The sequence below is a fragment of the Herpailurus yagouaroundi genome, unplaced genomic scaffold (assembly GCF_014898765.1).
Source record: "Herpailurus yagouaroundi ecotype Mexico unplaced genomic scaffold, PumYag 253, whole genome shotgun sequence".
NCBI classification, from domain to species: Eukaryota; Metazoa; Chordata; class Mammalia; order Carnivora; family Felidae; genus Herpailurus; species Herpailurus yagouaroundi.
The window spans coordinates 7858248-7880487 of record NW_024412470.1 but is presented as its reverse complement, the minus strand read 5'-3'; the positions used below and the strand labels follow the sequence as shown (position 1 = coordinate 7880487).

Here is a 22240-nt window from a genome sequence, read left to right as displayed (position 1 = left end):
TGGAAGGAGGAGAGGGGGGAATTGTTAATTAAGCTCTATTAAATATTAATTGGAATATAAATTCAAGACCTCACCCACTCCTGACAGTTCTATAATCTAATTAAGTGGTAGGGTCTGTTGCCCCACAGTGTCACTGGGTGTATTAGGGGAATAAAGTGATCTTGCACTCATAAACACCATGAGGGCTTTATTCATCCAAGGCATTTGCCAATAGAGTAGAGGGGAAAGTTGGCAGTAATCATAATTCTGTGGAACATGAAAAAAATCAAGGGGCATTTTGATCCGGGGAAGAGTGTAGTGAATCCGCTGATATACTCCGCCAAGATGGTTCGGCCTCTGCCGCTGGGGCAAGGAGGTGAGGCCTTTCCATGATCGTGTAAGTGCTTTCTGCCCTTGGGAAAAGTCTGTGGCATCCTTGGGACTGGTATCAGTTTTTCAGTCGCTTTGCAGGGGGATGGTGTGTGAGTTTGGGCATGAGAATTTTGAAAGACTATAACTTGAAAGGGTTTTGGAGATGATTTTAATTTCTTTTTTTTTAAGTTTATTTATTTTATTTATTTTGAGAGAGGGAGAAGGAGAGAGAGAGCATGAGCAGGGGAGGGGCAGAGAGAGAGAGAGAGGGAAAGAGAGAATCCCAAGCAGGCTCTGCCCTGTCAGTGCAGAGCCCCATGCGGGGCTCAAACTCACGAACCGTGAGACCGTGACCTGAGCCGAAATCAAGAGTCGGGACGCTTCACTGACTGACGCTTAACCCAGGTGCCCCTGAATTTGATTTCTTTTTTTTTTTTTAATTTTTTTTAACCTTTATTTATTTTTGAGACAGAGAGAGACAGAGCATGAATGGGGGAGGGGCAGAGAGAGAGGGAGACACAGAATCGGAAGCAGGCTCCAGGCTCCGAGCCATCAGCCCAGAGCCCGACGCGGGGCACAAACCCACGGACCGCGAGATCGTGACCCGAGCTGAAGTCGGACGCTCAACCGACTGAGCCACCCAGGCGCCCCCTGAATTTGATTTCTTAATAGCAGACATGAGTAAGTTTGTGTTTTGCACATTTTTTGTTGATGGAGTTAGTGGGAGGACAGTGAAAACGACATGAATCCTGTCCACACAGCCAGAGAAAAGTTGTGAAAAAGCGCAAAATATTGGCTAGGCTTTTTTGTTTCTTCCGATTCTTTCGTGATTGTAAAAAAAGTGCACAGCATGGGGTTCTGGGGTTTCTTAGGTGGTGCAACCCCATTTTGCAAAGACCGATCTCGAGTTAAGTCAACAACTTTTTGCCTTTGTTTTGAAAACAAAACTCTAGACGAATGCTCCGATCGCTTCCGTGTGAAAGCAGGGCTACTTGAATTCTCCTCGTTCTTCGGCTCGGTGTGGTTTGGTTTGCTGTGGGTTTCACGTCGTTTTGTAGCAGGACTTTCCACCTCCTTGTTTTGCATTTGCTCTCGGTACGGTGGCCCCCACCCTTGGGACACGGACACTTCAGTTTTCGAGAAGGAGCTGCCTGGAAGTTAACGTCGCGTCCTGTGAGACCGCGTTTGCCCTCGCTCCGTTCTGCCAGTGCCATCTGTGAGCGACACAGCCAGTGTGTGGCTTTGACCCTGTGGGTTCTCGGAAATGAGAGTGGCACCCCCCCCCCCCCCCCCGCGCGGGGCCACTGGGGGGGGCCCGCCAGGGGGGGGGGGGGGGGGATCTGGGGCGGGGGAGAGTGTCCTAGGACTGTGTCATGCATTGCTCTGTTACTCCCCGTATGTTAGCAATTTTACTGTGGTCTCTTTTCTTTCCTTTTCAATTTGGGCCTGAGCGGTTTGCTAACGGAATGTGGATAAAGGCTCCCAGTGTTGGGAGCAGGGATAAATGCAGTCTGAACTGTTCCCTCCCGCTCCGAAGGGGCCAGGCAGCCTTGAAAGGCCCCTGAGAGGGGGGATTTCTGTTTAATGTGGCCAGGAAGGGGTCAGCATTCCTGCTTCTCGAGGAATAGGTAACAAATAAGAAAAGCATTTTCGCTTGGCCATTAGAGGCGCGGGCTTGGGGAAAGCGCGTATCTCTGCAAGCCTGGGCTGGGCAGGTGGGGGGTGGGGGGACGTCCTGTCTGGGCCCCACCCGGCGTGGCCAGGATCCCCAGATGACTGTGCACCTGCTGTCTTGATGCCTGAGTGTCCGGCTCGCTTAGGGACAGGAACACGGGTCCGTGGCTCATGGGGGAAAAGCAGAGGCTGGACACCTTTCGAGAACTTGGCAGAGGCTCCCCTGATTCGCTTTGGAGTGTTTCTTTTCTTGAAGCCAGTGCTGGATCTTGGGTCTGTGCTGCTGACGTTTTAGAACATGAGAAAGAGCCGCGGTAGGAGCCAAGTATCTGCCAGACTGTGTCGGGAGAACCTTTATCATTTCTGTCAGATACATCACAACTCGCTTGTCTTACCATACATCTTCCTAAATGTGACAGAATATTCAGCTGTTATTAATTGAATACTCTCTAATTTAACTGCTTAGCAGGAGAAAGAGTGACTGGTTTGTTTCAACACGTAAAACTGGCATCAACCTGTATGTGGGTTTCAATGCCGTTGCCTCGCGGGGCCTGAAAAAAAGTCGTTGTGTAAAGAGAAATGGCTACCCTACCTTTCAACAGGGTAACAAAATGCAGTTTATTGTTCTAAAACAAATAGAGGGGTGTGTGTGTGAGAGAGAGAGAGAGAGAGATCTACATATTAAGGTGATACAGATTGGCTTTGTGGGCATGTCACACTCCATCATTTTTTTGTGATGGGTGCATCATAGATTGTACTACAGCCCCTGAAGTTGACTCAGCTCACCCAGCAGGCTCCGTGGCACCACGGATCTCTTTTATCTGAACGTTTTGGAGGTGTGGACTCGATTCCTCCGTCTTTATCTTTTCCATCAATAAAATGTAAACGGAGAACCCTACGCATTTCTAAGTAGTATTAAAGGTGATGCTAAGAATTAAAAATCATGTTTTTCTTAATGTTTATTTTTTAGAGGGAGACTGAGGGAGAGAGAGAGAGAGGGAGGGGCAGAGAGAGAGGGAGACAGAGGAGCCAAAGCGGGCTCTGCGCTGTGAGCAGAGAGCCGGATGTGGGGCTCGAACTCACAAACTTTGAGATCATGACCTGAGCCGAAGCCGGATGCTTAACCAACTGAGCCACCCAGGCCCCCCTAAAAACCATCGTGATGAGAGAAATTAAAGAGATGAACATTTCAGGAGCTAGGGATGAACCCGGGGAGACGAAACACAGCTTCTCCCTGCTCGGACCTTCGGTGGAAGAACAGAGCTCGTCAACCGTCGGCTTCTGCAGCTGCCTTCAGAGGAACAACGGAAGATTCCAATTCGCTGATCTAGAGAGAAACCAGGGTGTCAATTGGACATCCTCCTAAACCAGTGTGGATCTTTACTGTGTATTTATGTGTAGGTAATTGTGGGGCCTTTTTTTTTTTTTTTTTAAGAAGGTAGAAAAAGGCATCCGGTGTCAGAATGCCTCCAGGTACATGCACAACATGTTCTTTTCTTAAAATAATTCAGAGCATGACAATAAGTAGAAGCCAGACTTGGCTTGAATGGAGCACCCTCATGAAGTGGTGTGAAACAAAGGATGTGTCCCCAACTCTGCCATTGAAGGTCAGCGGAGTGTGGCCTCGGCACTTTGCAGAGATGGATGGGAGCCTCAACACCGCGGACAGGGAAGAGCATACCTATAGTCCTTCGAATCGCCCGTCATGGGACTATTAGCCTGAGCGTTCTGGAAAATATTATTACCCCCAGGGCGCCGTGTAACTCCCTGGCTCCTGACAAGCTGCCAACATGGCTCTCTCTGGGCCGCAAAGTTGGAGCTTCCCTGGCTGGCTGCCAGGGTTTTAAGAAGGCTCTGGGGGCCCAAGGTAGCCTCCTGGTGCCAGTCAGCATTCATTGTAAAACCCAATTCAGGAAGAAAACTCCCCTGCCTTCCCCTCTGTGCAGAGCTAGCTGGCCTACAAGGACTATCTAATGCTGGCACCTTGCCTCTCATTCTAAGGGGCCGGCTTTTACTTCGGGATGGCATGGAGAAGGGGATTATTTGCACTGTGGCTTTTGATGTAAGCCATCATTGTCATATTATGCGAATAGCATTGCACCGGGATGGCCGGGCACAAAGACTAGCCCCCTTCCCTCCCTCACGCCGCCCTACGTAACTCAAGTCCTGTCACAAAAAGGCTGGTGGATTTCCCCCCCGCCTCTGTAGTCTTCTGGAAAACAGTGGGGTCAGTTGGAAACCTCAGTTTTTAAAAAGGGCCCCTTTAATTTGGGCATTGCAAAACGGGTTAAAAATTAGAAGAGCGCTTTTTTTGTTTGTTTGTTTGTTTCCAAAGAAATAATTCACACATTTTTTACACAGAAATGCCATACACCTATGCTCACAGTCATAATTACTTTTTCTTTGCTGTGATTAAAAAAAAAAATACACTTGGCCGTAGGGTCTTAGGACACCCTAATGTTGTGTGCATAGTCCAGAAATTTAAAAAACATCACGTGAATTCTGGTCATTCAGAATAGAAGCCTATGTAATGAAAATACCAGAACCCTAAAATCCACTCACTAGAGGAAAATTGATTTGAGAATTCCTGGGATGTTGCGTAGCTCGCCGGATTCAGTGCTTATGAGACAAATGGAGAAGGTAATGTATTTAGTACCAACTCTGGATGTCTGTATACTTATTTATAAATATATGCATTTAGGCTTATCATGGCATAGGAACATGTGTGCAGAGGGGAAGGGTAAAGATTGGGATCCAGAGAAGTCATAATGTGATATAATACAACAAAAATCATAATTCAAACAGTTGTCAAAGATAAAGTCTAGGGGCGCCTGGGTGGCTCAGTCTGTTAAGCGTCCGGCTTCGGCTCAGGTCATGATCTCGTGGTTCATGAGTTCGAGCCCCGTGTGGTGTGGGGCTCTGTGCTGACAGCTTGGAGCCTGGAGCCTGCTTCGGATTCTGTGTTTCCCCCCTCTCTCTGCCCCTCCCATGCCCATGCTTATGCTCTGTCTCTTTCTGTTTCTCAATAATAAATAAATGTTAAATAAACGCTTTAAAAAGATAAAGTCTAGATAAGGAGAGAATTTTTTATATTCATGTAGCAACTCGCTGAAGAACTCAACCCTCTTAGGTCAGTGATACATTGGGAGTTGCACAGTGTTTGGAGTTAGTGAAGTGAAGGTAAGGTTTGTAGCTAGATTTCTGAAACTCGCTGATCTAGATTTTATTATTTTTTTGGTCAAGAGGAAGATGCATCAAATATTTATGGGGCTCCTTTTTTTGCGCCAAGAACAGAAGCTATAGCAATGAACAAGACAGAGAACATCACTGCCCCCGTGGGCAGATTCTTGGAGGGGAGATGTATATAAACTACATTGGGTTTCAAGGATATAACCCGACCAGGGACTCCAGTGATATTTTTGATGAGCTGACCGTGACTTTGAGATTCAGTTTCAAAGAGTACAAGTGGAAAAAAGTCATGAAACATTGTAAGTTTTCAAAATGTGAACACAGGACCTGAACAGTTCTAAGTGAACGGCATTCGTTGTAACCTAGTCGTAACTTTCACACTTAAGATTCGTATTTTCTATTATTGTCTGGAGTGTGACCAAATAGGGAACACAAAGGGGTTGGTTTTTAAATAGCAGCCCCAAAGTCATGTTTCACCTTCCAAACTACCTTAAAGAGTTTTAAGGGCTTGAAAGGTGTTATCTCACCCACCCTCCTAATCACGTAAATTATATTACCCATTTTGCATAGTTGGCCCATGAAGTCAGTGTTACACCTGCAGCCAATTGGGTATTGACAGAGAAGGCAGAAAAGGCTTTTAAAAGGCATTTTTCCAAGCCGGTTTAAGCCTTTTTTTTTTTAAACCTCTAAATCATGCTGCTTCTATTTTGTAGCCCAGCCTGCACTGACTCAGGCTCTCACACAGGTTGCATTGACCCAGTAAAACCCCATGAGGTCTGCGGGCCAGGCTGAGCCACACTGCAACCCCAGGCCGGGGTCCATACCTCAGCTGGGCCGGTCAAAGCGAACATTTGGGTCTATTCGGATCCCCTAAGACTGAGTAAATACTCCTGTAGTTCTTATCTTCCACTGCAACGCTAATACTTTTATAATTTGAAATGGCCTTTCGTGGCTTTTGAGGCAATTGGACTTTGTAGGCAAGCTGAGCTCTGGGACACGTGGGATTATTGGTCGGGCAGCGGATCGACTCCGACCATCCGGTTGGCCACTGGGAGCCACGGCCACGACCACCTGACGTTCCTGCAGTATTTCATGTTCCCCAGCAAGTTTCCCCTCTTCGGTCCTACAACTTGACCCCACCCCCCCCCCCCCGGCCCCCCGAAGCCCGTGTTATTTTGCTTCTTACAGAATCTACTCTGCACGTAGCACTTTGTTCACAAAACACCGTTGGTTATTTTTACCACTTCAATGGTTGTTTCAGGCAACCACTGTTTTCTTGTTCATTATTGCTTAAATATATCATTGCATGGTGTCATGGCTTATGGCTAATAAAACTCCCACTCCGAGTGACTGCAGCCCGGCTTGGTGGGAAGTGACATTGCGAGCTGCAGACAGACTCTGAAGTGGCAGGTTTTAGATGTGCCCTGATGCTGGGGATTGATCTCAGCTCCACGGAGTCGAGGACATGGGAAAAGCAGGTGACAGAAGGGTCCCCGCCTAATGAGCCCTATCAGAGCACGGCAGGAAGGGGACTCCCAGGGCCTGTGGCCGGGCGGAAACCTGCCTCCCCTCACTTCTTTCCTATTCCGTCACCTTCAGAATCCATGATGCAGCCTTTCTTTTCCTCTCCAGCAGCCAGCCACGTGCAAGACTAGAGTGCACAGGACGAGGTGGGATTACACCTAGCCTCCCTCCAAGTGTGCTAGTTCGGTGATTTGCTTTTTTTTCTCACTCTCTTTTCCCTCCAGCAGTCAAGATGTTTGAAACCAAAGCCTGTTGCTTTTTCCTTTCGGTTTGGTCAGTTCCACTGGCACATCTTGAGTGTCTGTTGGGCTCTCGGTGCCTGACACGTACTAGATGCTCACCAAACACTTGCTGACTGACCAAATGAGGAGAGCGCCAGGCCGGATGGGATGATGAGGAAGTATAAGGGAAAATTAAGCTCAAGAGAAGGCCAAACAAACCTCTTCTTAAGAGGAGTCAGGTTGGATACCCTAGAAGGTCAGGGTCACCCTTAATGGCAAGGGGCTGCCCAGGGTTTGGAGCGGGGGCTGCTAATTATTATTATTGTTATTTTTTAATTCATGCAACTTTGCAATTGCCTTTTTTTTTTATCTTTGAGAGAGAGAAAGAGAGAGCAAGCAGGGGATGGTAAGAGAGAGAGGGAGAGAGAATCCGAAGCAGGCTTCATGCTGTCGGCGCAGAGCCCGACGTGGGGCTCGATCTCATGAACAGTGAGATCATGACCTGAGCCGAAATCAAGAGTCGGAGACTTAATCGACTGAGCCACCCAGGCACCCCACCATTGCTTTTTATTTCCTGCGGATGATAACAACCTTAAACGTTTTATGTTTACGCCCAGCACGGGGCTTGAACTCACGAGCCCAAGATCAAGAGTCGCGAGGTCTACCAACCGAGCCAGCCAGGCCCCCATTTATTCTCTTTCTTGATCCCAGTTCTGGACACTGGACTACATGCACTTTGCTAAAAGTCATTAAGCCAAGCAGCTAGGATAGAAGGTGGAAATGGTAACTAATATATAGGCAGTAGATTATAACATTATTTTGACTGAGCCCAAATTCCAGTAATGTGCTGTGCTAGCAGGGTGTAGCGGTTCATTCCAAGCCCTGCCCTTCCGTGTGGCATTAACAGATTTCGGGGCTGGGGTCACCGGAGCTGAAGCCCCCAAGTCTAACACACAAGGAAGTCCACGTTCAGTGCCTGTCTGTGACTCAGAAGGCTGGGTGGCTGGTTCAGCTTTGTCTGCTGGCGCCCATTTATGCTTTTATTTTATTTTTTTTAAAGAAAGAAACATAAGGAAAACATTTGCTTTGACATCGAATCCACCCCCACATGTAACAGTAATTGCAAGCCCTGGAGGGGGGAAAAAAAGTATCATTCCAATTTGGGGCCAACCAGCCTTGACAATATTGTGTTAAACCTTCCGAAGAGATGAAACCAAGCTGCGGCAAGGCACAGGTGGACGTTTGGGGGCACAGAGAACCGTAGCTGAGAGAAACTTCCGGAACCAGGACACGGAAGCGCGCTCACGTCCCTTTCCGAGGCGTTTGAAGGGAAGACGGTGACTCTCGAATTGGCCCTTGGCGTGGCTTGTGCTGCTGCCCCCTCGGGTTTGGGGCTGTGAGCAAGTCAGATGCCCAGTTCACATGATAAGGTACAACCACTTGACCTGCACTTGGAGTCTGGCCGGATCTCCCAGAAATGAGAGTCGTAAAAGCACCGTAGAACCAGGAGCCTCTGCAAAGTCCCAGAGCACACATGCTTTCTCTCCCAGGCTCCGTGTGTCTGTAAAAGTTCAAATACTGAGTCAAGTTTATTGTTTCTATCTCGTTTATTTTAAGTATAGTTTTACACTTTATTATGTGCAGTGACATCTTAAATGGAGCCTGTCACTCCGTCTTGACTACTGCTAGGGGCTACAGCCACTTACCATGTCACACGTTTCGGCAGCCCTGATTAGCGGTATCAGAATGAGCAGCTCGACTCCACCCGCGCCCCCTCCCCCAAATAGTGCCCCTGTGTACACAAAGGAAGGTACTAGAACCACAGGATTCTGTATCTAAAGGGAGAAGGATTCTAAATTGATGAATTTGGGGACAGCACTTCCCTCCCCCACCTCTTTTTCTTTTCTTCCTGCCTCCCTCCCTCTTTCCCTCTGTCCCTTCTTCAGCTTTTTCTGAGAATAATAAATACGTTAAAAGCACCCACCACCCCCAACTATGTTTTTTTCTCTCTTTGAGAATGACACCTTTTGGGTTGATTCTTGCCCAGAAATAGCAACAATAAAAAAAAAAAAACAAAACAGGGGTGTCAGGGTGGCTGGCTGAGTCGGTTAAGTGTCCAACTGTTGATTTCGGCTCAGGTCATGATCTCCAGGTTTGTGAGTTCGAGCCCCACGTCAGGTTCTTTGCTGACAGTGAGCAGCCTGCTTGGGATTCTCTGTCTACCTGTCTGTCCTTCTCTCTCTCTCTCTCTCTCTCAAAATAAACTTGAAAAAAAAAAAGAAAACAAAACAAAAACTTTCTTTTCTTCGTTTGCCCCCCGCCCCCCACGTACAAGTCGGTTTCTGTAGCCCTGTCATTATGCGAGGTAGCCTAGAGTAATTTGAATATTTTATTCTCCCGGCTGCTAATGCAGCATGCGTTACAGATGGTACTTGATTCATCCTTCTGGACCTGGTTCAATTATAAATGAAAGTCGGGAGCTCAGATTTGTCTTTTTGTCTCTGCTTAGTTGGAATAACACAATAAAGCTTGATGGGTAGGAATTTCTCAAACTGCCTGTGTCCCGCCTCAGACGTTGGCTGTTAGATCTGCCCTCAGAGTACTTGGTCGCACTCCCACTGGAAGCCGAGGGAATAACGGTCGCGATTGGTTGTTTGGATGTTTTCTTTCCTCTCACCTGGGCCGAGGCCGTAGGACAAATGCACAAGCGGCCTCAGCCCCCCACCCTGCCTCTTTCTTTCTCCTGCCTATTTCTCGTCGATCCCTTGCCTCTGACTCCATGACTTATTCAAGAACCTTCAGTACAACCACTTCTCCGCCTCTGTGCCGTTAAAAGTCCTGCCCTGTCGCATCATGCCTCTTAAGGACACATTTGTGGTCAGGGACAAGGATTTGTCTTCAGATTAACACATGTATACGCAGCTCACTAAGTCGGTGTTTAAAAATAGAACACACGTGTGCAGCACATTATGCAAACTTATGAGTGTAATCTTATATGCACATATTTATTAGACACTGGTAGTAGTGTAAGCGTGCGTGTGTGTGCACGCGTGCGTGCTTGTGCGTGCCAAAAGGCTCGGGTTTGAGTGTTTTGGAAGTCTGAAAAATAAACATTGAATATGTTCTTTTACTGGGGTATTATTTTTATGAACATTTAGGTAAGTAGTAAAGCATGCTGTTTATTCAGGCTGTATTTATTTGGGATCAGTATAAGGGTTTCTTTTTTTCTCCCTCAACCCCAAATTCATGAGTGCTAAGTGTTGCGCAAATGCAGTGTTATAGTTGCATTCAGAGGAGTTTCTAGTTCAGGTATCTACCAGCCGTTTCAAAGAATGGGGGAAAACCAGTGGCCATGTTTCCCCTTGATTGACTGAGATTTCATGAGATTATGCAGATGCTCCATGAAGATGATTTTTTTCAGAATTTCGCTGTGTCGGGGCACCTGGGTGGCTCAGTTGGCTGAGCAGCTGACTTCGGCTCAGGTCATGATCTCACGGTCTGTGAGTTCGAGCCCCACATCGGGCTCTGTGCTGATGGCTCAGAGCCTGGAGCCTGTTTTGGATTCTGTGTCTCCCTCTCTCTCTGCCCCTCCCCTGCTCATGCTCTCTCTCTCTCTCTCTCTCTCTCTCTCTCTCTCTCTGTCAAAAATAAATAAATACTAAAAAAAAATTTTTAAATTTCGCTATGTTCCTCACCTGCTGTGGGAAGCCAGTTCTGTGTGGTCACACTTGTAGGCCTGTTATTTTTTCTTTCTTCACTTGGGGGATCTACCTTGTAAAGTGAAATGGGGGCATGCATTTACACTGTCTCCTACTACCCACCTGCATTTTCTTTAAGTCATTAAAAAAAGTTTTTTTATGTGTATTTATTTTTTATAGAGAGAGAGAGACAGAGCACGAGTGGGGGAGGGGCAGAGAGAGAGGGAGACACAGACTCCGAAGCAGGCTCCAGGCTCTGAGCTGTCAGCACAGAGCCTGACACGGGGCTCGAACTCATGGACCGCGAGATGGTGACCTGAGCCGAAGTCGGACGCTTCACCAACTGAGCCACCTGGGCGCCCCTCTGTTTAAGTCATTTAAGATGCAGGATAAAGTGGTCTACGAGAGAAATCGCCGATGTAGACGAGAGAGTGTGAGCATGTGATAGTAGGAGCTGAGATGCCGAGTCCACACAGGTCAGCACCAGCCGTGGTTAAGGGACCCTGTTCTTTTCCTTGCCAGCTGCAGTGCCTCTCAGCTCAGCCTCACCCCTTCTTTTTCCTACTCAGTTAAATGGAATACAGCCTAGTGGAGAGAGAACAGTGAAGAGTAACCCAAAACAGAGGGTTACATTTTTCAGAGACATGACACACTTTTAATTTTTTTTAGTTTATTTATTTTGAGAGAGAGAGACAGAGACAGAGACAGAGAGAGCAGGGGAGCGACAGATAGGAGAGAGAGACAATCCCAAGCAGGCTCCGCACTGTCCGCGCAGAGCCCAACACAGGGCTCGATGCCACGAGCCTCGAGATCGTGACTTGAGCCAAAAGCAGGAGTCAGAGGCTTCATTGACCGAGCCACCCAGGAGCCCCTTACATACTTTTAAAAGTAAAGTGTGCTTTATTTTCATATCGGTTTATGCTAAAACATTTTTTGGAGGTGACCTAGTAGTCGAACATCTGGTTCTGAAGCGTTCTGTGGATGGAGTCCTCTGTGGGTCTCCGTCCACCTTGATTCCTGGCTCAGCTCTGTGTCCAAATGATTTTAGGTGAGCAAGCAGTAGAAACTTGGGACCTACATGGAATTAGACATGCCATTGTTCCCTGTTTTTCAGGTAACTAAAAGAATGTCTTTATAGCAATTTTCTAGGAATACAACAATTAGAAATGTTTAATAATCTGTGTTCACTTTCATACAACTAATTATCTTGGACTCACTTTCTGCCAATAAAAAAATCTTGCCAGAGAAATGAAATTAGAGTTCCTATTTTTAGCTGGCTTTAATTTGTCAATCGTTGACCTACTTTTCTCTGGTAATTTGAAATAAACTGAAAAATAATAGCAACGATACTAATATTGGTACCGTAATTTTCAATGTACAAAATACTTTTAGTGTATGATATCTCTGTTTTTACCCTCCCGATAACTCTGAAGAAGTATTTTATTTTTCTTAGATTACAGATTGGAAAACAAACTTAGATTCTGAAATCACAATTCAAATCCTGTGCGGATGTGTTAGGATTAGGTTCAACTTCAGTAGAAACCACACTCCCCCCATTTCAAGAAATAGAAGACAAGTGTAATCTTTGGACATACTCATGATCCAATATGGCTACTAAAGTGCCAGCCATCCCATATGCATTCCAGGCATCAGAATGGAGGAAGAGGTAAGGAAGAAGAGTGGACTTACTCCTTTAAAAAATATATATATATTTATTTTTGAGAGAAAGCAAGGCAGCGGAAGAGAGCATCCCAGGCAGGCTCTGAGCTCACATGGGACTTGTTCTCAGGAACCGTGAAACCATGACCTGAGCTGAAATCAAGAGTCAGAAGCTTCACTGACTAAGCCACCCAGGCACCTGGACTTACTTCTTTTTAGGAGGACTTTCTAGAATACTAGCTCTACTTCCCCCTGTATCCCATTGACTAGGACTTACTGATCTGGCCACTCTTAGCTGTAAGGAACAGCCTTGAAAACATAGCTGTGTGGAAATATTTCAGTTACCTCTTAGAAACAGGGTAGACTTCTGAAATCGCACCAGCTCTCGAAGAGAAGTGGGAACCTTAGCCCTCAAATGTCCCTTGACCCTTGACCAGGTATGATACACCGGGTAGTCATTTTTATTGTCTACAGCCGATTCGGAACCGAAGTGTCCTATTAAACCAGAGAGCCTGTTTGCTACAGGCAAAGGCGAATCTTGATCATTGTGTTCATGAACGTTTACTACATTGGCGTAACTGAACGCATTCGTGCCGAGGAGGTGCTATGCTTTGGAGAGCAACAGCAAGACCGATAAGGGTCTGACTCTGATCTTGCCACTGGCTGTCAGTCCTTGGAGATGGGAGTGACCTTCGAGCCCCGGTGTAAATTCTTAAAGTTGACTTTGTGTACTTCTTGCAGAATTAAAAAAAAAAGAAAAAGGGGCATCTGGGTGGCTCAGTCGGTTGGGCGTCCAACTTCGGCTCAGGTCACAATCTCGCGGTCCTGAGTTCGAGCCCCGCGTCGGGCTCTGTGCTGACAGCTCAGAGCCTGGAGCCTGTTTCAGATTCTGTGTCTCCCTCTCTCTCTGCCCCTCCCCCGTTCATGCTCTGTCTCTCTCTGTCCCAAAAATAAATAAACGTTGAAAAAAAAAATTTAATAAAAAAAAGAAAAAAGACTATCATAAATTTTAATAAAAAAAATTAAAAAAAAAAAAAAAGAGGGGCGCCTGGGTGGCGCAGTCGGTTAAGCGTCCGACTTCAGCCAGGTCACGATCTCGCGGTCTGTGAGTTCAAGCCCCGCGTCAGGCTCTGGGCTGATGGCTCGGAGCCTGGAGCCTGTTTCCGATTCTGTGTCTCCCTCTCTGTCTGCCCCTCCCCCGTTCATGCTCTGTCTCTCTCTGTCCCAAAAATAAATAAACGTTGAAAAAAAAAATTTTTTTAAAAAGAAAAAATACATAGCTGTGAAATCCACTCGCCCCCTTGGTGTTACTTCCGCTGAAATCATAAAAGAATGGTTTATAGGATTGCAGAGATTTATGGGGTCAACTCCTTGGTTATTCTGCCGCCCGTGGTCAAGGAACCTGTGTGTCTCCATCTGGCCTCAGTGGAGAGGGCTTCTTACCCCTGACTTTATTTCTAGCGAAAAACCCATCCCGGTTTCCATCTACTTGGGCATGTACGTTTTGCCTTGTAGTCCAAATATCACTCGAGTCCTTGGCCATGAGCTGAGCAAGTAGGGTGTCCTCCCTCGGCACTTTGTCAGTCAGTTAAATCAGATGCCCAAAGGGCTTTGGAATCACGCCGCACACACATCACATGTCACAGATACTGACAGCCGGTGGCCAACTTTATTTATTTATATTTTTCAAAGGATAAGATGAAAACAGAGCCCCTATATGTTTGTGACAGAAAGAATTTCGTGTGCATTTGTGTATCTGTGTATAATATTTCACATTGTATATCACTTTGGCCTCTTAATAGGATTTTCCTTAGGTCACAAATCCACATAGACTACTTGACAGTGTAGCTTGCTCGAATATTTTTGTTGCAGTAACGTGGGGATGACCGCATTACTCACGAGTGAACATTGCTGGTCTCTTCGGAATGTCGGGAGAAGCTTTACGGGCTTGCCCACGCCATCACGTATTTTATTTAGACCCCGGATGTGTGGTCCCCTAATTTACTTGTCTTATTTTGTTACATTTTCAGCTGTATGTTTTTCTTTTATTCTGCCTTTATAATGCTATTGGGATTTGTCAAAATAACTATAGTCCACCTACCTGGAAAAAGACTTAAAAATCGTGGCAGCTCGGGGCGCCTGGGTGGCGCAGTCGGTTAAGCGTCCGACTTCAGCCAGGTCATGATCTCGCGGTCCGTGAGTTCGAGCCCCGCGTCAGGCTCTGGGCTGATGGCTCGGAGCCTGGAGCCTGTTTCCGATTCTGTGTCTCCCTCTCTCTCTGCCCCTCCCCCGTTCATGCTCTGTCTCTCTCTGTCCCAAAAATAAAAAAATAAAAACGTTGGAAAAAAAAAATTAAAAAAAAAAAATCATGGCAGCTTTGGTACACAGATCTACATAGACTATAATTTGAGATGCGTAGTGAAATATTTCCAGATACACAGCCTTTTTTCACAACTCTATATGAAGTATGTAGGTTAGTCTATTTCTCATCATTGAAACGACTGTCTGTTTCTTATGTCTAAAGACATTATTGTAGGTTAGTCTATTTCTTTATCATCATTGAAACTACTGTCTGTTTCTTATGTCTAAAGACATTATTCTTATGACTCAAGGCTTTTTTCCCCTTCATTTTTGTTAGTCACGTTGTTATAATTCTTCTATGAATTGATCTTCTTCCTTTGGGAAGGAATTTTCCAGCACCGAAAGGCAGATATCCATATAGTTCCAGATTTAAGATACTTTTCCTCCACCCTGGCCTTTCTGCCAACAACTATGTATGTGGTCATCACCAGTATATGGATATTGATTTAACCCTCAGTTCCGGGAACATAAAGAGATAATGTCTTGACAAGAATTGGCAGGTGGTATAAAGACATATATACATACAGTTCTGCCCTTAATTCACCCATGATTCTGTCTCTGCCCAGAAAGATTAAATGTTATCTTTAAAAAATTTGTCTTGGGTGTATTGTGTGCGTGTGTGTGTGCGCGTGTGTGTGCGCGTGTGCATGCGCCCTGTGCAGTAGAGTGGGCGTTAAATGTCCTTTAGGAAACAGGACACTTTTGTTCTGATTGTTTTGCAAACGGAGCCTGAGGTAAGGGAACCACCAGCTTTATCTATGAAGGTGATTGGCTCCTGATAGGGACTGTTTTCTGATGCCAGATTTGGGGAAGGAGGAAGCAAATACTTGGTGGAGTCCTAACTGTTGAAAATGAATTTCATCTAGCAAAAGTCCGAGAGAAAGCAGCTAACAGGTACCGGATGCCTTCTGTGAGCCAAGCACACGTCTGATGACTTTACACGCGTTAACTCATTTAAACCTGTTAGCAATTCTGCCAGATACGCGTGATTCCCCCCAGTTTACAGATGAGGAAACAATCTGGGGCTTTGAGAAGTGAACTAACTTGCCTGGAGCCAGACAGCTAATAAGAGGCAGAGGAACCAGAATTGAATTTAGGTCTGTCTGATTATAAAGCCATCCAGTTTCTAGGGCACCATGGAGACTTGTGTCCCTGTCCATCAGATACACTCCTTCTCTCAGGGTATGAAATGCCCCCTAAAATATTGTTATGTGAGATCATAGTGATGCCTTTATGTGCTCTACTCACTGACTCAGCTTACCTTGTTTGAATATATTAGAAAGTACTTATGAGCCCGTTTCATGCCCCTAGCAGAGTCCTAATTGTTGTAAGAAGACAAAAGGAGGGTAACGTATGGTCCCCACCCTTGCACGGGTAGCTCCCAGTTGGCAACGAGCAAACAGCATGGAGAACAACTGGTAGCTGTGATTTCTAATAAATCCGTGACGCTTGGGGTGTCCACAGGACCTACTGAGCTGTGTGCCGTCATTCAAAGCCCTGGAGAAGCAGAGGAGGGGGAGACGGGCATAGTCTAGTTGAACAGAGCCCTACAAGGATGCTTTCCGTGTGGCTGGATGGGAGGACGGGGGGCGCTGGGAGAAGACCTTGGAGGACCAGTGGACCAAACACGGACAAAGCATCATCATCCTGCAAGTGGAAGAAGAGAAGCCTTTGGTTGGCCTGGCACTCTACGGTTTGCCGAGCACTTCTGTTCCCTTATCTTGTCTACCCGCCTCTCATATTGAGGTTCCCTGATGATCCTGACTCACCGTGGTCACCATCGTCACCCCCGTTTTACAGATGGGGAGCACCAGCCAAGCCCAGCTCCTCACAGGGTGCTCTGTGAAAGGCTCTAGAAGAAATGCGTGAGGGGCGCTGGGCTGGGAGAGGCAGACCCAGCTAGTGGGACGCAGAGACTGGACATTGCCCCTAGGTCTTCTGATGCCACTTTGGTCATAAAAAGTAAGGGCTCTTCTAGAGTACGATACCCCTTCAGCGGGTGCCAGTTGATGAATGGGTTGTATTCGAGACATTTTCGTTTATCCCTCCTGCCCCCCGCTTTTTTCTTTTGCAGTCTCTCCTGATGCTGATCTCCTGACAATAGCTTTTTCGTTTTCGGCAGGTGTTACACAGTTAGGTTCCCAGGCCCAGACATGGGTGCTGGTTTTAAGATAGAGTGTGCCTTGAGTATGATGCGCTGGTCCTATGTTGGGTTATATCAGATCACTATTTACAGGATTGTTTTTATTTTTTATTTAAAAAATTTTTTAAATGTGTATTTCTTTTTGAGAGAGAGACAGAGACAGAGACAGAGTACAAATGCGGGGGTGCAGAGAGAGAGAGGCAGACAGACAGAATCCAAAGCAGGCTCCAGGCTCCGAGCTGTCAGCACAGAGCCCGACGCGGGGCTTGAACTCAGGAATCGCAAGATCGTGACCTGAGCCAAAGTCGGACACTTAACCAACTGAGCCACCCAGGAGCCCCTACAGGATCGTTTTTAATAAGAAAATACATTCTGAGGCAGAACCAACTATATAACTTGTTGGGGCCTGAGTGCAAAACAAAAATGTGAACCTCCCCCTCCTTGTTCAAAAATGACTCAGGATTTCAAGATGGCAACCTGAGAGCATGAAACCAAATACAGAGTCTTTCTGAGCATGGGTCTCTCATCCATAAGGCCAGCCCTGTTTGGAGGTTTCGCTTAGGATACAAGGAATACCTTTTGCCCTAGAAACTTCTCAGGGCCTCTGTAAACAGGGAATGGGAAGGAGGCATGTATACCCTGTCGGGGCCAGAGAGGAACAGGGTTCAGGTGCAGGATGGAGGTGGTTTCCTGCGTCTGCCTGTCTGTGTAGATGTACCAGGAACGTGTTAACTCTCCCTTGCGTGAGGAAAGATATCTCTTTATTAGTCATTCCTGAAGAATTCTGATTTGGAGCAAAGAAGAGAATGAATAAGTGGGAGGGAGCACACATCAAAAACTGGGCTTCTGTGCTCCCTGCCAACCCAGATTTGGTTCAGTTTCAAGTTTGTAAGTTTATTATTTTAAGTGGAGATAAGGCCCATCGTTATGTAGAAGTCCCAGCACCTTCCACATGTATTTCTGGCACGAAAACCGGTGGAATGGAAACGCACACGGAAATCACATCTGCCACTCTGGACAATTAAACAAAACATGAAATTGCAGCTAAAACCACAGGGTATTTAAGTAGAACAAGATTTCCAACAAAGGACTTGTGTTGTTGAACCAGAATGTGCTTTAACTCTGCATCTTTGGACAGAGGGGGTATTTTTTTGTTTTTATTTTTGTTTCTCCATATGCATGGGGCTTTTTTGTTTTGTTTTTTGTGTTGTTTTGTTTTAATGTTTATTTATTTTTAAGAGAGAGAGGGGAGAGAGAGAGAGAGAGAGAGAGAGAGAGAGAGAGAGAGAGAGAGAGAATGAGAGGGGGAGGAGCAGAGAGCAAGGGAGACACAGAATCCGAAGCAGGCTCTGGGCTCCGAGCTGTCATCACAGAGCCTGATGCGGGGTTCAAACTCACACACTATGAGATCATGACCTGAGTTTAAGTCGGACACTTAACCTACTGAGCCACCCAGGTGCCCCAATTTTTTGTACATCAGTAGATGTGCCCATGTAACAAAGACAACTTATTCTGGAGAGGCTAAGCCAAAATTTTGGGCTTCTAGAAATCCTACTTTCAAAAGGGACATGAACAAAAACCTAATATGTATTTCACACCAGCCGTGGACTAGGGGCTCCCCAAAGCCACAGACAGAAAGTACCCTCAACTTTATTTTACAGTGCAAAAAAACAAGTTCCAAAATGTCGCCCACGGCTTTCCTGCCAATAAGTGATACAAACAGGACTTAGAATTAAGTCCAAAGCCCATTTCCTCCCCACACACCGGATTACTCTCCCATATCGATTCCAGCCCGGGAAGCCAGAGACAGGGAGAGGAACAGAGGCTGCGAGGTCATCCAGCCCTCTCAACCTAGTAGGAACCGTGCTATCAAGATGGGCCTCTGCTGTGAACGTTCTCCAGGTCCTCATAAAGCTGAGTACTGCTTTATAACTTTGCCTCTGCTCACTGAAATGGTTCTGAAATGTGATTTGGATTTATAGCTTACATCACCTTTCCACTGTGTAAAACCCAGTGGTCCCCAGTAGAATGGTTCCCACCGGTGAGAACAGTTGCCTTGAGCGGAGTATAGCACAATCGAGAGAGACGCGTATCAGCTCTTCCCTAAAAGAAACTTCGCTTGCTCGCCACTGTCTTTGCCCACTCCACCCTGCCTCACGTCCTTGAGTATTTGCTTATTTGTGTGATGTAAGGGTGCTTTTATTATCGGTCTATTCGGGTTGATTTAAACTTTAGATACACTGCCTTCACCTGTACATGTGGTTCGATTCCCTCACAAATAAATGGAATTCGCCGGTTCAAGGTTTTGAGGGGATCGCGAAGAATCTCGCAGAGGTTGAATGAGACTGTGGCCCCAAATCATGGGTCTGTACCCTGAGTTCATGTCATTTCCTGGCCCCTCTGGAGCTGAGAAGACACATTCCCTTTGATGTCAGAAACAACTCCATCTCTGACTCAGGTTCTGCTGGGGGGGGGGGGGGGGCGGAGTATAAAACAAGGGCATTAGGCTCAGAAGACCCTTAGATAAAGTGGGGAAGGCATGGGTCATACTCTCTTCTCCGTCCCTCACCTAATGGAGTCTCGCGGTGTCATTTACCAAGAGAGGTAGTCTTCGACAAGACCCTTCGTAAGGATCAGATGAAGTGTTCCATGTGTGCTGCACAAATAAAAATTAGGTCATCATAACCAGGAAGCTGGGGCATGAGGTGGCCATCTAGGGAAAACGTGCCAAACGTGGACCTCAAGCCAACGTTTATTCCTGTGGCACCAGATGAAATGGTTTGCGAATCACTGTCGTCTAAGTGAAGGGGCGCTTGTTACTAAAAGGGAGTTGGGTCTGCTGGCCGCCATCATGCCCCACTTCGTTCAGGCGCCATAAGAGGCCGTGCCCTTGAGTATCTCCATACGCCCTCTCAGCTCGCCTGCACCTGCTCGCACCCCTACCTTTCACTCCAGCTCACCACAAGGGAACGGTCTTGAGAATAGTACATCCATCTCCCTGCTCAGACCCAGGCACTCCTTGCCTCTCCCAGTACCAGGACGGAAGCCCATGATGGTGCCGAGGGCTTGGACTTTGAAGCACTGGACTTGAGTGAGCTGTGTAAACCTGGGCTGTTGAGCGTCTTTGAGCCAATTTCCTTAAAAAATGGGTTCTACGTGGTCTACTTCTGAAGAGTGATGTGTGGATCAGACGCGAGCGTGTGGATGAGGTAATGGGAAGGTTCTTGATAGAGCCCAAAGCCCTATAGCAGAAGAGGCGTCCCAATCTCCATCCAAAGGCTGGCTCGTGCTCGCTCATTAGCTCTTTCAGTTTAGAAAATGGCCGGTTGTTCTTTTTTTTTTATTCCTTTTTTTTCTGATGTTATTTATTTTATTCTGAGAGAGCTGCAGGCATTCTGCATCTACAAGGCTCCAGTGTTTTCCAGGGTCTTCTTCTGTAGGGCGTGGTCAGGCGATTTCTCCTGCTGGCCCGCCTCTTCTTACCGTCGGAACCGTTGAAAACGGTCACCATCTCTACCAGTTTATGCTGCCAGCTCAGGGAATCTCCTTGAGCAAAGTGCCTTTCTGAAGCCAAGCCCTGGTATCGCGGTGTCTTTAGATGCCCCTGAATCTGTTACTCAGATGCGCAGCGAAGCGTCCGGCATTTATTACACAGGCGTGAGAGGTGTGCAGAGAAGGAGGTCAGGAGGTCTGTGACCTTTGGAAGAGAGGGACACAGGCCAGTACAAGCAACATTTGCGCATTCATCATTCCAGAGACCGCTGCCCCTCTGTGTTTGTCTGATATTTTCAGCAAAGCAAATTAGAAGTAGGTACCTCTTGATCCCATTCCCTTAAGACCCCATCTTCACAAGACTTTTTCTCCCAGGATTCCTGGGTGGGGGAGTGTGTGAGGGGGGTCTTCACCCTCCTTACTCCTCTGTCTTCCCTTTGCCTGAAAACCTTGAGGATTTGAAATACTTCCTGACCAACATCTTCCACCAAGGGACTGCCGGGGAATTTGAGTGTTTATTGCTTTTTTTCTCTGAGATTGGAACGGCTCCGACCAGCCACTATTTGAAAAGCGTAGAAGTTATTTTTTGCTTATTATCAAAAGGAGAATAGAGTTTTCTTGCAACTAAATGACAACTTGATATCTTTCTTGCCCCAGGGGTGTGTGTGTGTGTTTGGGGGGAAGGGGTATCCAGCCTTCCCTTCCCCGATCTCTGTCTCCTGGTAGCCTGCTAGGCCGGTGTTCCCAGCCACACCAAGGACAGCAGTCTGCCTTTCTCCCAGGGAGACGTTCAGTAATTACCTTTCTTGTCCAGCTGCTTCTACCTGCTTCTCTCTGTCCCCTTAGTCCAGAGGGTTCCCCTGTCGGTCAGTCTGTCTGTTGTCTGCCCGCAGCATTTGTCTGAGACGCAGAAGTCCCTGCACTCGACAGTCACTATAGTCTTTCTGGCTTTTTTCTTAAACGGCTTTTTTAAAGCCCCCAGAGACCCCTTAAAAAAAAATGCAAATGGAAATTGCGCTGGAAGCTAAAATGAACGTTGTTGTAAGTCATGGGATCCTGGCCACACAGGGACAAACTCTTTTTTATTTTGGGCAATATTTCTTCTTTGGCATTTATTACACCTCTGTTAAACACAGCTCATGTGACACAGCGTTACTCATAGGCAATCAGAGAAAAAGCTGCAAGTTGAGCCATTGGGAGGGCAGGGCAACTTATTGTTAATAGCAGCCATTAAAGCTGAAAGGGAAAAATTACCCACCTGACCCCGCCAGACCTGTCTGCTGGGATGGGACCGCGCCTCCTGGCCCCAAGGGGGGCTGGGGGAACCCGAGGGAAGGAGAATGGAATGCAGAAACCCGAGATCGGTGGAGGGGAAGACAGAGCTGAATTCAAGTTTGGGCCCTACCCCGAGCACGGAAAAGACCCCACGGCTCATCTGTTCTCACGAAAGCACCCGATTGCTCTTCCCCAAAGATCTGCTGCAAAAGACCCATTTCAGCTACAGATCGGAAACTCAACAAAGATTTGTATAGCAGCAACACCTTCTTGTTGTTTTTTTTTTTTTTTTTTCAACGTTTATTTATTTTTGGGACAGAGAGAGACAGAGCATGAACGGGGGAGGAGCAGAGAGAGAGGGAGACACAGAATCGGAAACAGGCTCCAGGCTCCGAGCCATCAGCCCAGAGCCTGATGCGGGGCTTGAACTCACGGACCTCGAGATCATGACCTGGCTGAAGTCGGACGCTTAACCGACTGCGCCACCCAGGCGCCCCTAGCAGCAACACCTTCTAATGGCAAAGCTTTTCCACCACAGGATATAATTGATTACAGATTCACGAGACCGAAATTCTTTGCCACGAGACCTTGGGGTTCAGTGACACGATTTTTTTTTTTTTTTTTTTAAGTCTAGATTTAAGAGTGTATGGTTT

General features: G+C 46.8%; 1 protein-coding gene across 3 annotated transcripts in view; it reads left to right on the top strand.

Moving 5' to 3' along the window:
- PBX1 (PBX homeobox 1) overlaps window positions 1-22240 on the top strand; it is a 295876-nt gene that overhangs the window by 194218 nt on the left and 79418 nt on the right. The window contains exon 1 of one of the 3 annotated variants that reach the window (XM_040460951.1): window positions 1013-1032. The exons of the other annotated variants lie outside the window; for them this stretch is intronic. Within the exon in view, the coding sequence (XP_040316885.1) occupies window positions 1029-1032 (4 nt within the window). The 5' untranslated portion in view covers window positions 1013-1028. Of the gene's footprint in view, window positions 1-1012; window positions 1033-22240 lie in introns of those variants that run through there. 3 annotated transcript variants of the gene reach the window in all.